This window comes from Oppia nitens, unplaced genomic scaffold, assembly GCF_028296485.1.
Source record: "Oppia nitens isolate AA-2021 unplaced genomic scaffold, nextdenovo-longstitch-racon4-pilon3 scaffold12_pilon_pilon_pilon, whole genome shotgun sequence".
Classification (NCBI taxonomy): Eukaryota; Metazoa; Arthropoda; class Arachnida; order Sarcoptiformes; family Oppiidae; genus Oppia; species Oppia nitens.
In genome coordinates this window covers 2351568-2365767 of record NW_026533191.1, presented here as the reverse complement: position 1 = coordinate 2365767, position 14200 = coordinate 2351568, and the positions used below count along the sequence as shown (strand labels likewise).

Genomic DNA, 14200 nt, shown 5'->3' with positions numbered 1-14200 from the left:
TCTGAGGACGAGCTAACCGTCCACTACGAGCTTATATACCCACCAAATCTCTCATGAAAACTAAATAATAATAATAATAATAATAATAATAACTACTGACTGACACCCCCAGTGACAGTGATAGTTAAGTAAAGTATTTTTTTTGTGGTTACTGGAGATACCAACCCTCTCATCCTCTTACCTTTAGTTGACTATTATCATCACTCACTCAGGTAGCCTATTGGGTGCTTTCAAAAAAAAAATATATAAAATTAATAAAATAAAATAGCCCGGTGCCCTTGAATTTAGTTTTGAAGTTTTGAATGTGAAAGTAATTTTAATATTTTGTGTCCAAAAATGTCTTATTTTTTAGTCTCTCTCTTTCTCTCTCTCTCTCTCTCTCTCTCTCTCTCTCTCTCTCTCACTCACTCACTCACTCACTCACTCACTCTTGTAATATCACTTTTATAAATTCAAGGGACTCACTAACCAATATATTAACGGATCAAACGGCTCACTAACAACACTACTAACCCATTGACATTAAATTTTCTTTCTCTCTCTCTCTCTAAGTTTGTCTTCAAAATAGGTACGGTATGTGCTTTGAATATTGAATGACATATAAATTACATACAATAATAATATACCAGTAAAGTCATCTAATAAAAAAAAGAGAGAGAGATAGTAGTATATTATACTGTATGTATGTTCATGAATGTTGTTAATGTATATATATAAGCTCTTAATAGCTAAGAGAGAGAGAGAGAGAGAGAGAGAGAGAGAGAGAGAGAGAGAGAGAGAGAGAGAGAGAGAGAGAGAGAGAGAGAGAGAGAGAGAGAGAGAGAGAGAGAGAGAGAGAGAGAGAGAGAGAGAGAGAGATCATAGACTCTGATAGGAAACTACATTAGTTTTATTTGATTTTTTTTCCTAATGGTTCAATATCATATTTTTTATAATTTAAAAAATATTTATTGCCTACCGGTGCCGTATATACATAAATTAGTATTAAATTTAGATATATATAAATTACATTATAATCTATTTGAAATTAAAAATTTTTTGTTAAATATTTATATTAAATCAGTTTTTTCATATAATAGAATTTTTATTATTGTCTAAAATATTTTTATATTTTTATAGTTATTTTTAAAACTTATTATAAAATATATTAATACATTAATACAAACACACACACAATGGGTAACATTATCTAAATAATATCATTTAACAACAATTATAAATTAATCATTAATTTAAAATATATATAATCAATAGTTAATTATATATTCACAACAACATTATCTCTGTCTCTCTCTCTCTCTCCCTCTTTGAGAGGACAGACATGTAATATGAAGGCTAAGTCCTAACCCGATACTCAACTTTCACAGACAACTAACTAAATTCAAGTCGACATACAGTCACACAAAACACGTATTGTACACTCATATCAATATATATATATCATATTATCAATTGTCAAAATCATCACTATCAATTATATGTACAAAAAAACCTTGTTTATTTGTTTTTTCAAGTTATGTATGATATGGAGGTTGGGATTGTGGGTTATTGGGATATATAGTTTAATCAGTGAGAGAGAGAGAGAGAGTGATAGAGATAATAGTATAGTTGTTGTACACTATTTGAATACTTAAAGGACAGTATGTATAATATAAAGTTGATTAAGTAGTGATATTACCAGTGATATCCAGTAGTATAGGTATATGGCTATAGAATTATTATTATTATTATTTTTTTTAATTTAAAGTATTAATATGTAAGTGAGTGAGTGAGTGAGTGAGTGAGTGAGTGAGTGAGAGTAGAAAAATTTGGTTTTTCCAATTCACTTTATTTTTTTCAAATTTTATTTGGTAGACAAAAATTGTTTTTTTAATGGTTTCATCCTTTAAATGACCTTACACATATTTGATTTGATTTTATTTTTTTGAAAAAAATAAATGTTTTAAAATTCTAGTTTAATATTATTACTATTATGTAATAAAAAATAGCAATTTTCCAAATTGTTTTAATCCAACCGAAAAAATATTTATTAGCAAAAAACACTTTTTTTTATTACAGTATTATATTGTTTTATAATGGTTTATAGCTATTATATAACTGGTCAATAATCTTATGCAATTGTTTTTTTTAAAAAAATAAAAGTCAAATAATAAAAATAATAATACTAATAGATTTTTTTTATCATGGTAATTTTATTTTATTTTTTAAAATTTTTTGGTTTAAATTGTTAGTATATTTGTTAGAATTTTTATGATTTTAAAAGTTAATTATTTAACAAAAAAAAATATATATTATCACTATATTATAATACAGTAAAACAATTTGAATGATAATATTGTAATTACTATTGCAATAATTTACATTGAAATTGACATTTTACTAAAATTTTTTTATTAAAACTGATTATTTATTTTTTTTAAACTGATATAATGTAAAAAATTGTATTTAAAACACTAAAAAATTTATATATAAACTTGAATCCTAAACAAAACATAATTAATTATAAACTGTCAAATAATTTTTAGAAAAATTATATTAAATATTGAATATTATTATTAATAAATAATAATTTTTTAAAATTATTATTAGATAAAAAATAATCAAAATAAACATTATTAAATTTTAAAACAATTATAAACAGTGATGATAAATTATAGTTTTAATAATAATAAATCATATTTTTTTATTTTTTTAAAAAAATGTTAATACTTAAGTAAAATAATAAAATATTATTATTATTAATTTGATTAATAATCTATACATGTATATAGTTAGTGTTATCTAATATATATATACAATAAAAATATAATGTAATATAATATTTAATCTCAAGTTTGACAATAAAAAGATTTTTAAAATTATTTTAAAATTTTGTTTTGTTTAACTGTTAAACATTTCATAGTTTTAAAATAATCGTTATTTTTTTTGCTAAAGAGTGACTAATAATAAGACATTAAAATATTTATTGTTTTTTTCAAAAAAAATAAAAATAAATAAATGCACAATTAGTAATAGTTTTATAATATAAAATTAAAAATATAATATCTTATTGAATATTAGTTATAGTTATATAATATATATGAATTTAAGTGCCTTTAATTATTTTAATCTATTAAAGTATTTTTTAAAAAATATATATATTTAGAAATAACATCATCTAATTTTATCAATAATTTTAATCATGTAATATTTTTTAATACATGATAATGTTTTCAATATTAGAAAATTTATTATAAAAAAATAAAATTAAAATTAATCTATAAATAAACCAAAAACAAGAAAAATCAAAATTATTAAATCAAATAGTCATACAAATCTAATCATTAAATTAAATAAACGCCAAACTCATTAAACCCAATAAAAACTATTGATTTATATTTATTTTTAGTCTAATTATTAAAACATTAATAAAAGATTTATTTGTTACAATGGTAAGTTTAAATATAATATATTATTTATGATATTATATATAAATTATATATATATATATTTTAAAGTAAGTTTAGATCATATGAATTTGGTGATTGGTGAGTGCAATCAAATTTAATATATATTATATACAACATTAAGATATTATATACTTTAAAATAATTAAAAATAAAATATTTATAAAGATAAAGGTGCCAAAAATTTTTTTTAATGATTTAATTTTATTTAATCATTTATATATATATATATATATATATATATATATATATATATGTTGTATGTGAATCACTATTAATATCTGTATATATATATATATACTGTATATAAATTAGTAATATATTAATTTTCGCAAAAAAAATTTAAAAAAAAGTTTTTTTATTACTATTATCTGCTTAATAATCAATTAAACATAATTATTTCTACTAAATATATCTGTAAAAAAAATTATAAATAAAATAATAATTATTATTTCAATGTGTGCGACATGTCATCAAATCCTTGAACATATATATGTGAAAATAAAATAAGATATTAATGAGAGAAATATTTGTTTTTCTCTCATTTGGTGACTTATTAACCAAAATTATTAAAAAAATAACATTAAATATACAATAATTACAAATTTTATAGATTTTTTTTTCAATAAATAAAACTCAATTAAATTAGTTTTGAAACTATATATAAATTAACACATTTTTTAAAAATTTGTTTTTCTAAATTCAATAATATATTTTTAATCAAAAATTAATACAATATATTCAGTACATAAATAGTTGCAATATTTGTTTGGTATATTTAAAAATATATATATTAATACTAGTTTTTAAAATTATAATAATTATTAGATTTAATTAAATTAAATAGATATTAAAGTTGTTTTTGTATATATAATTTGCAATATTTTAAAATAGTATAAATTAAAATTTAAAAAAAAATAAAAAAACAGTATATTTATTGCAAATTATTATATTTTTTTTGCTATACTGTATATTATATATTGAATAAATACAGTAGTAGTAAATTAAAGATTTAAAATAAAAACATTAAACAAATTAGTTGTTTGATATTTTTAGTTTAATTTTATTTTATTTAAAAAAAAACATTTTCATTTATTACATTTGTCATAAAATTAGCAATAACAAAAATTTAATAAAACCATTAAAATTTAATTATATAGTTTGGCACAATATCAAACTAATACTATTAACGCTTAAATAATTGGTAGCAATAAAACATTATATGATTAACACATTTAAATAAATAAAAAACAATTTAAAAAAAACAATTACAAGATAATTATTATATAAAGTTTGGATTGTATATCTAAACGATAAAATAAAAAAAAATTTAAATATAATTATTATGTTATACTATCATATATATGATGCAAATTTATTTAAAAAATTAATTATCATTTTAATAGACATTAACATTATTATCATATTTAGTGTACATTTTTATAATACTAATTGTTATATTTTTTAGTACATATATTTTTAAAATAACAACAACAACAACAAAATAAATGATTACTTATAATCTAATATACTGTTAATTATACATACATTATATATAAAAAAAACTATAAATATTTTACATAAAATAAAATAATACTCTACTATTTAATTAGCTATCATATTATTTAGTTAAATATGCAACAACAACAACAACAATAACAAAAATTAGCATGCTAATTTTTGGCAAGTAGTAGTAGTAGTAGTAGTAGTGATAATGTAAACCAATAAATAAATTAATTAAACAATAAAGTTTTGTAAATTTTAATATTTATCTGGAGTTAATTTTTTTAAAAATTTTAATTAAAATAATTAGTTTCAAATGTTTTTCTATTTAATGTAGTGTTATTTGCAAAAAATAAAAACTTATTACTACAACTATAACTATAATTTTGTTTCATATATATATATATATATCTAATAAAGTTTGAAAAATATGCCTAAAAAATACTAATATTATTTATAGACTTAATGAATAGATTATTACACTATTATTATATCTCAATATTATATAAATTAAAAAAATAAAATTATATATTACACATAAATATCAATACAAATCTATTATCACCCATATTTTTTCATTTTTTTAATTCATATGCTGATTTTTTTTGTAAAGATATAATTATGTTAAATTAATTAATTAATAACAATAAGAATTTATTATAAATTAAAAAAAATAAATAATTTTAATAATAATATATATGATAATTATAACTAAAATATTATACAGTAATTTTATAAACTATAATGCTGTAAATGAGCTAAATTATATAAATATTTAATTTAATAGATATCATTAAAAGCGATAATATTATTTATTATTAACTTTAAAATTATTATTATTATTAATTATTAAGTTAAATATGTATATTTATCAGTATATTAATTGATAATTTATAAGTTTTTATTAATACTTACATGATAATATTTGTAACAATATTATAAGCATAATTTAATTAATTATTTTTATTTTGTTAATTTATTTGAAATTTTTATATGCTTTTTAAATTTCAAAAATAGTAATATTATTTGTTGTATTATATTTATTAATATAAACTAAAATAATATTAGACATTCATATATCTAACAGAAATAAATAGATATTTATATTAAGTTTTAAATTGCAAATTACAAAAAATTAATATAAATATTATAAAAAAATATTGTATCATCTATCACAAATATTTAATTTTATTCAAAACATATATATATTAATATATATAATATTTTTAAAAAATATATAAATACTGACTATAAGATTTTATTTAATAAAATATATTTGATATAAATAGTATATTTGCATAAATTTTTAATATATTTATTTATTTATTTATAATAAATATTGTGTATTTAAAATATATATTACTTTATTTATTAAACAAAATAAATATATATATATTTATAAAATAATACTAAAATTTCAAACGTATATTACTTATTATTTTTAACATTATTTCTAATTATATAATAAAAAGTAAAAAATTAAATAAAAAACGTTTGTATTAAAAAAACAATGTTATTTAATAAATATGATAAATGATAAATTGTACTTGATTTTTTTACAAAGCATTTTACTATTTATATATATATTAGACCATGTGCCAATTTTTAATTAAAACAAAAATAATTAGTAATTTAAATCAATCATTTAAAATAACTACTATAATAAAAAAAACCGTATCAATAATCTATAATAATATAGATGTTATTTATTTTTACAATATATAAAATGTATAAAACAATAATAATAATAATGTTTATAAGTTAATAATATGATTATCTATCGTAAAAAAGCTTCAAAAATTAAATGTTTAAAATATTTGTTTAAAATATAAAATTACATTTAAATATTTAAAAAAATACATATGTATTAGTAATAGTTTGTATTTTAATTAAACATTAACAGAATAATAATAACAATAAACTGTAAATTTTTATTTAACTCAAATCTATTTAATACTAAACTGTTTTTGTTATAAACTATCAATTGAATGATAAACGTTTGGACACTTGATATTAAATATAATTTTTAATTATTTGTATAATAAAAACTTAATATTGAAAAAAATTATTTTATATAACAATAATCCTATAATAATATATTTTATTTACTTTTATAATGTATTTAATTTATAATAATAAAATAAATGTCTTAAATATATATATATATATAATAATTATTATTATTATAAATTATATTGATTTTATATTATAACTAATTTATTGAAAGTTTAATTTAATTTAATAATGATTTTTTTGTAATTTTTGTATTATTTATTTAAATATTTGTATATTATATTTGTAATAATATAACTAAAACAAAAAATAATAATAATATCAATAGGAATAAAAAATTATTATTTATAATTATATAATAAAATGTTCAAAAATTTACAGTTTACTATTAATATACTAATTTATATTAATAGTTTGTATTTAACTAATTTAACTATTTAAGTAAACAATTTAATTAATATGTTTTATTTAAATAATTATAATATTAACAATAAACTGTAATTTTTTAATTAACTCAAATCTATTTATTATTATCTATTGTTATTAAATAATAATTAGTTACCATCAACTATTGGATATTAAATTTAAAAAAAATATTTTTGTATAATATAAAAACACAAATAAATAATATATATATATTATATATCTATAATTTATTCAATAACAAAAAATTATATGCCGATAATATTTTTAAACATTTTATTATTTTAAATTTTTGTCTATTAATAGGAATTTTGAAAAAAATAATTATTAGTTAATATAAAAATATTATTTTAGTTATTCAAGTATAAAATTTTTAGGTTTAAAATTTAAATTAATAATAAAATTCACTGTTTTTTTGTTTGATTGTATAATTTATCATATTTGGTAATAATTTTTTTTATAAATAAATACATAAAAAAATCTAATAATAATATTATATTTATACATATTATAGTACATTTTATTACGGTACTAATTACTAGTAATTGATAAAATAAAAATCAATAATTATTATTAGTTTTTATCTCATTTATAACCCATTTATTTGTTTTTAATTAAAAACAACAATATTATATAATAGGATACAAATACAGTATATTTTTCACAATCATTTTTATCTTTAAGTAATACCCATTGAAATCAAAGTACAGTGTAATTAAATAAATTAATTTATTAATAATTATTATTAAATTTTTAAAAAAATATTATATTAATTACATATACTTTCTATTACTGAAAATAATATCACATAACTATACTATACAAGTGCTCAACACTGATATAATATTTACATTATAAAGTGTTTTTCAAATATACAGTATTAGACATACTGTATATAGAAATAAAAAAATCAATGTTTTTTTCCTAATAATACTAATTATTATTATTATTATTATTATCATTATTATTATTATTATTATTATTATTATTATTGTCATTGTTGTTCAAATTATATTTATATAAGCATATATATATATATATATATATCAATAGTTTATAATTGTGAAATTTTTCAGCTAAATGTTTATCAGATAATAATTGCAAAAAATAGCAATAAATATTTGCTATAAATTAAAGCTAAAAATTATTATACAGTATATATATATATATATAGAAATAAAATATTTTTGAGTTTAATTAAATAATTATTTTATTATAATTATATTATAAAATTAAAGTCAACAACAAAAACAACAAAAAAAGTTATGAAACAATTATTGTTGGCTACAAGTGTCTGCTGGACTGTCCTATTATTATGGCTATCCATCCAAGTCGACGGTAAGACCATCGAAGTCGGAACAGCCAAAGAGTTATCCGACGCACTCGAAAGTGTCAAACCGGGCGATACCATCAAACTGGCCGACGGTACTTATCATAGCAAGTTTGTAGCCGAAACTAGTGGTACAAAATCGGCACCGATAACACTGACCGGTTCGCGTAAGGCAGTCCTGAGCGGCTCTAACTATGGATTTTGGCTTAAAGCTAACCACTGGCATCTGCGGGGGTTTACGGTGACCAACTCGAACAAAGGTATTGTCCTGGATGGTGGCAATCATAATCTGCTGGAGGAACTGGAGGTACACAATATCAAACAAGAGGGCATACATTTTCGACTACACAGTTCCGATAATGTATTGCGCAATTCGTACATACATACCACTGGCACCGGTAGCCCGGGGTTTGGCGAAGGTGTCTATATCGGATCGGCAGTAAGCAACTGGCCCGACGGTAAACCCGATAAGAGTGACCGAAATGAAGTGTCGGGTAATCGGATTGGTCCGGATGTTGCGGCCGAAGAAATTGATATTAAAGAAGGATCGTGTTGTGGTATAATCAAAGATAATACATTTGACGGCACCGGTATGTCTGGTGAAAACTATGCCGACAGTTGGATTGATGTCAAAGGAGAGGGCTATACCATTGAGAACAACTCCGGTGATCATACATTGCTGGACGGCATACAGGTATTAGTATTCACTCACTCACTCACTCACTCACTCACTCACTCACTCACTCACTCACTCACTCACTCACTCACTCATTCACTCAATCAATAAGTTTATATAACATTTACTTTTAACTTTAAATATTGATATATACTGTATATATAAATTATTTTTTAATAATAATAATATTTTAACCCCCTCCCCACACACCTCCCGCTTTTTTAATGTTTTTTATAGATTCATATAGTAAAAGATGCCGATATGGGCGGGTGTGGCAACAAAATAGTTCATACCAGTTGCAAGCACCTGGCTAAAAAAGGTGTATGTGTTAATGATACTACCAAAAATTGTAAGGATCCTAATATTATTGAAAAATAAAATTATATTATTATTATAACATTTTATGTAATTTTTTTTTTAAATAAGTCAATTTTTTTAATAATAAATTTTTTTAAATAATTTAATGCATTGTTAGTCTAAATGAATTAAATACATTCAATAAAGTTTTTCAATAGTAATATAATTAATAAACTTAAATGTATTTTTAATTTATAAAAAAATAAAATAAAATCTAAAAGTTAATTGAAAAGTAATTTATTTATTTTTTAAAAATTAAATATAAACTGATTTTTTTTTAATTAATGTTAATATTTTATAAAACATTTAATTGTTTGAATGAAATAATACAATAGTATACTATAGTCTAGTTTCCAAACATTTTAATTAATTAAAAATTAAAAAATTAATTTATGTTTTTTTTTAAATAAAATTACCCATAACAAATTTTAAATGCTAAACTACAAAACATACAAAAATTTAATTATTATTATTATTTTATTAAAATTGATGTAAATCAATTAAATATAAAAAATCAAAAAAAAATATATATAAATAAAATAAAATTTTACCATGGACACATACAAATCCAGTGCACATCTCTACTACTACTACTACTATTACCAGTAGTGCTCTCTAACGTTATTATAGTTAACATTGTTTGTTCACATTATTTATTTACAAAACCATTTATCTAACACTTGGATTACTAGCATATAGTTATTATAGTAAATCAATGGTTATAAAGTTATATGCAGTTAACCTGTTTTTTTAATTCAATTTTATTTAAAACATCACATGTATTGCAATAATAATAATAATAATAATAATAATAATCATTGAATTGAAAACAACATTACAGTTGAATATTCATTGTTTTAGTTGTTATTAAACGTAATATTATTATTGATTGTATGTATGAATCAATCAAACACTTGAATGACTGTCAGATTTAGTCATAAAATAAATAATAATATTTGAACTGTTGTTTGAAAAGCACCGGTAGTTTTGTTTTGTAGGCCAACCCAACCAACCTATCCATCCATTATCATCAAAACAACAACAATGGCATCGCATACTGTCCTCAAGGAACAGCTGACCGAAATGGGTTTCGATGACCGCAAAATGTATGACCAGTTTTTTTTATCGTCGCCGCCGGTACCGACACTACTGGCCAGTCGGTCGGTCAGCCGGTCGGTCGGCTAATTGTCTGTATGGCCAATGATTTTTGACAACATGTTGTACTCCCGTTATAACAGAACCCGTGAACTGAAAAGGTTAGGCTCGAAGGCTACCATCGAGTCGGCCATCGAAGCGCTAGAGTTGGCCCAAAATCGCGGATCAGATGACGATGAGGCCGCCGGCGGCGTCGGTACCGATGACGAAGAAATGGCCAGCGATAAGACAACGTCGACGTCGGCCAGCGACGGCCAAAACAATGGCGAGGCCGGAGCAGCGGCGGCAGCGGCTCCCGAAACGGAAGCCGAACGCGAGGCCAAACGTCTGTTATATGAAGAAAAGATCAAACAACGGCGTATTGAACGGGCAGGTAGTGTACCAATTGGTTTGGCCACAATCGGTGTACAATAACAACAACGACAACAACAAATACTAACGATTTAGTTGTGTTTAATCAGCTGTTTTATTTTGATGGGGGGGGGGGAGGGTTTACTACCGATGCCCCAACCGTGTGTGTGTGGCCAACACGGCAAAAGTCTACCCGTTTGTATGGTAAGCGTAGGTCAGCATAGTGGGGGTAGGGGTGGGAAACATTAACTAACACTTGGTAAACAACACAACAAACTTTACAGTACTTTTCAACACTTTAAACTACAAAAACATATTATTATTATTATTATTATTATTAATAACACAAAATGTTTAACCATTTATATCAAAATTATATATATATATATATAAAATAAATATTCAAAACTATTACCGGTAGGAAAAAACCAACAAAAAAAAACTTATATACAATAATAATATTCAGTAATATTTTTTAATAATGACTACAAATTATGACATTAAAAAAAACTAAACCTAAACTTGTAGTCAATACTAACTATCCTTTTACAAGACTGAACTCTGGATATTATTGTCGCTGTTGTTGTTGTTATTTACCGATTATTATTGTTGTTGTTGTAAGAAATATATTGATATATATATATATAACGGTATTTAATTAGCCAAAGAAAAAGAGGAGGCACTGAAACGGGAAGTTCAGCGCCGACAGGACGGCAAAGGTATGGGCAAAATGAAGGAAGAGTTGGAACAATTGGCACGGATTCGGGCGGCAGAAGAGATGCGTCGGGAAAAGGCGGAAGAAAAACGAGTCAGAGATGCCGTTCTGCAGCAGATTGCAGCCGATCGGGAGGAACATCGACGCCGGGCGGCCGGCGAGACTAACTCTACGTCGACAGCAGCCGCCGCTGCCACCACCGCAACGGTTACGGCAGCCGCTGCAGTGGTCACGCCTACGGTGCCTAAAGACGGCAAATGTCGACTGGCCATACGTATGCTCGACGGCCAGCAATTGATCAACGAATTTGACGCACGCGAACAACTGTCGGCTGTCCGTGTGTTTGTCTATACCCGGGCACCGGTCGAGGGCGACATATCGTTTGTTATGCCACCGAACAGGGCGTTCAACGACGACGACATGGAAAAGCCGTTGAGCGCACTGGGACTATGTCCGTCGGCCAGAGTTCATGTTATCAAACGTTAAGTTGTCAGAGACACTACTGGTGGTGTGTTAGTGACAGTGTAGGTGCGGTTGCTTATCTCTACTACCTCCCTGTCCCCCCTTTTTAAATAACTTCAACATTTTCAACAACAACAACACAAAAAAACAAATTGAAAATTTTCTATTGAATTAATTGATTATTATTATTATTACTGATATATATAAATGTTTTTTTTAATTTAATGTTTTTTTGTGATTTTGTTTACCGTAATATAATTATAAATAATAATAATAATAATAACAATAATAATATTTAGATATAAATTTATATACTATTACCGGTACTATATATATATATATAAAGAAATTTTTTTCTACAATTGTATTTATACTATTGTAAATGTTTATTATTATTTTTATTAAATAATATTTATATAATATCATTATTACAGTATAATTAAACCCCATTTTTTTTAAATGTAATTTTTTGACAATAAAAAATTTAAAAGATATATATTTAATATATATATATATTAACGGTATATAAAACTATTTTAATAATTCAAAACTAAAATATATATATTGAGAATTTATTATTATTATATTTAATAATACAAAAATAATTTTATAATAAATTTTTTGTTATGTTATGCAATATTTTTTTCAGTAAACTTATATTTAGTTTTTTTTGTTGAGACAATTATAGTATAATATAAAAAAATAATAAATATATTTTTAACATTATCTAAATTAGACACACTATTACTGTATTATTACTACTACTACTACTACCGTATATACAATTTTTAACACTTAATTTTTTTTTGATGACACCATACTATCTCAAAATGGGTTAGACATCTATTGATTAGTTGATATAGTCATATAAATAGACTACCAGTTCAATCAATCAATCAGTTATACAGTATATTACTTGTACTGTTGCTGAGACTCATCATAGGTTGGCGGCGGTGTCGGTGCCGTAGCATTGATTAGACCGTATTGATTGTACGGTTGCTGTTGATTACGGAATAACTGTTGACTGCTGGATGATGACTGGGCAGCGGCGGCGGTACTCATAAAATAGTGATTAGGTATGGCCCGCAATGGATCTATGGGTGAACCGGCTGCGGCGGCGGCAGCAGCCCTGGACAGTGGTATTATCGATACGTGAGCCGTCTGATCGATGTCGACAATATTATCGGCATTTGACTGATTGTTTGCACCGATAGTATGTCTAGCAGCCGACGACGATCCAGCCGCCGGTGTTACTATAATATAGGCTATAGGCGACTGGTGGTCAGCGGCGGCGGCCAGTGTCATATTGGATGGCAGGACACTGTTGTCCGGATTGATCAGTACGTGTCCATTGATTATACGTGTTTTCGTACACTGGCCGCCATTACAGCAGATGAATATCAGTAGCGATAGGACCAGCGAAAAGGTTAGGATTGAGCCCAACTGTCTGTCCAATGTTAGGCCGATCACACATGAGATGAATAATACAATAAAATAGATACCTATTTATTATATAAAATTATTTATATATATATTAAAATAAAATTATTTATATATATTAAAATAAAATTATTTATATATATTAAAATAAAATTATTTATATATATTAAAATAAAATTATTTATATATATTAAAATAAAATTATTTATATATATTAAAATAAAATTATATATATATATATATATTAAAATAAAATTATTAATATATATTATGATAAAATAAAATTTATTATCTTATATATTTAAATATTTTTCAATATGAATGAACCT

The 14200-nt window shown here is 23.0% G+C and overlaps 2 protein-coding genes across 2 annotated transcripts; both read left to right on the top strand.

The window, feature by feature from the left end:
• Positions 1 to 8619: 8619 nt before the first annotated feature.
• LOC128954863 (uncharacterized) lies at positions 8620 to 9769 on the top strand. Its single transcript, XM_054300466.1, has 2 exons — positions 8620 to 9409; positions 9629 to 9769. The coding sequence occupies exons 1-2, from the start codon at positions 8651 to 8653 to the stop codon at positions 9767 to 9769; spliced, it is 900 nt and encodes a 299-aa protein (XP_054156441.1). The 5' UTR covers positions 8620 to 8650.
• Positions 9770 to 10571: 802 nt separating this feature from the next.
• On the top strand, positions 10572 to 12637 carry LOC128954587 (UBX domain-containing protein 1-A-like). The gene is made up of 3 exons (XM_054300192.1): positions 10572 to 10854; positions 10987 to 11276; positions 11917 to 12637. Exons 1-3 carry the CDS (start codon positions 10793 to 10795, stop codon positions 12453 to 12455), a joined length of 891 nt encoding a protein of 296 aa, XP_054156167.1. The 5' UTR covers positions 10572 to 10792; the 3' UTR covers positions 12456 to 12637.
• Positions 12638 to 14200: the final 1563 nt, after the last annotated feature.

Bases quoted from the DNA above. Each gene is read 5' to 3' on its own strand.
- LOC128954587 (XM_054300192.1), top strand. From the start codon at position 10,793: ATGGCATCGCATACTGTCCTCAAGGAACAGCTGACCGAAATGGGTTTC. The intron at 10,855-10,986 runs GTATGACCAGTT...CCGTTATAACAG, and splicing joins GGTTTCGATGACCGCAAAAT to AACCCGTGAACTGAAAAGGT. The intron at 11,277-11,916 runs GTAGTGTACCAA...GTATTTAATTAG, and splicing joins ACGGCGTATTGAACGGGCAG to CCAAAGAAAAAGAGGAGGCA.
- LOC128954863 (XM_054300466.1), top strand. From the start codon at position 8,651: ATGAAACAATTATTGTTGGCTACAAGTGTCTGCTGGACTGTCCTATTA. The intron at 9,410-9,628 runs GTATTAGTATTC...TGTTTTTTATAG, and splicing joins CATTGCTGGACGGCATACAG to ATTCATATAGTAAAAGATGC.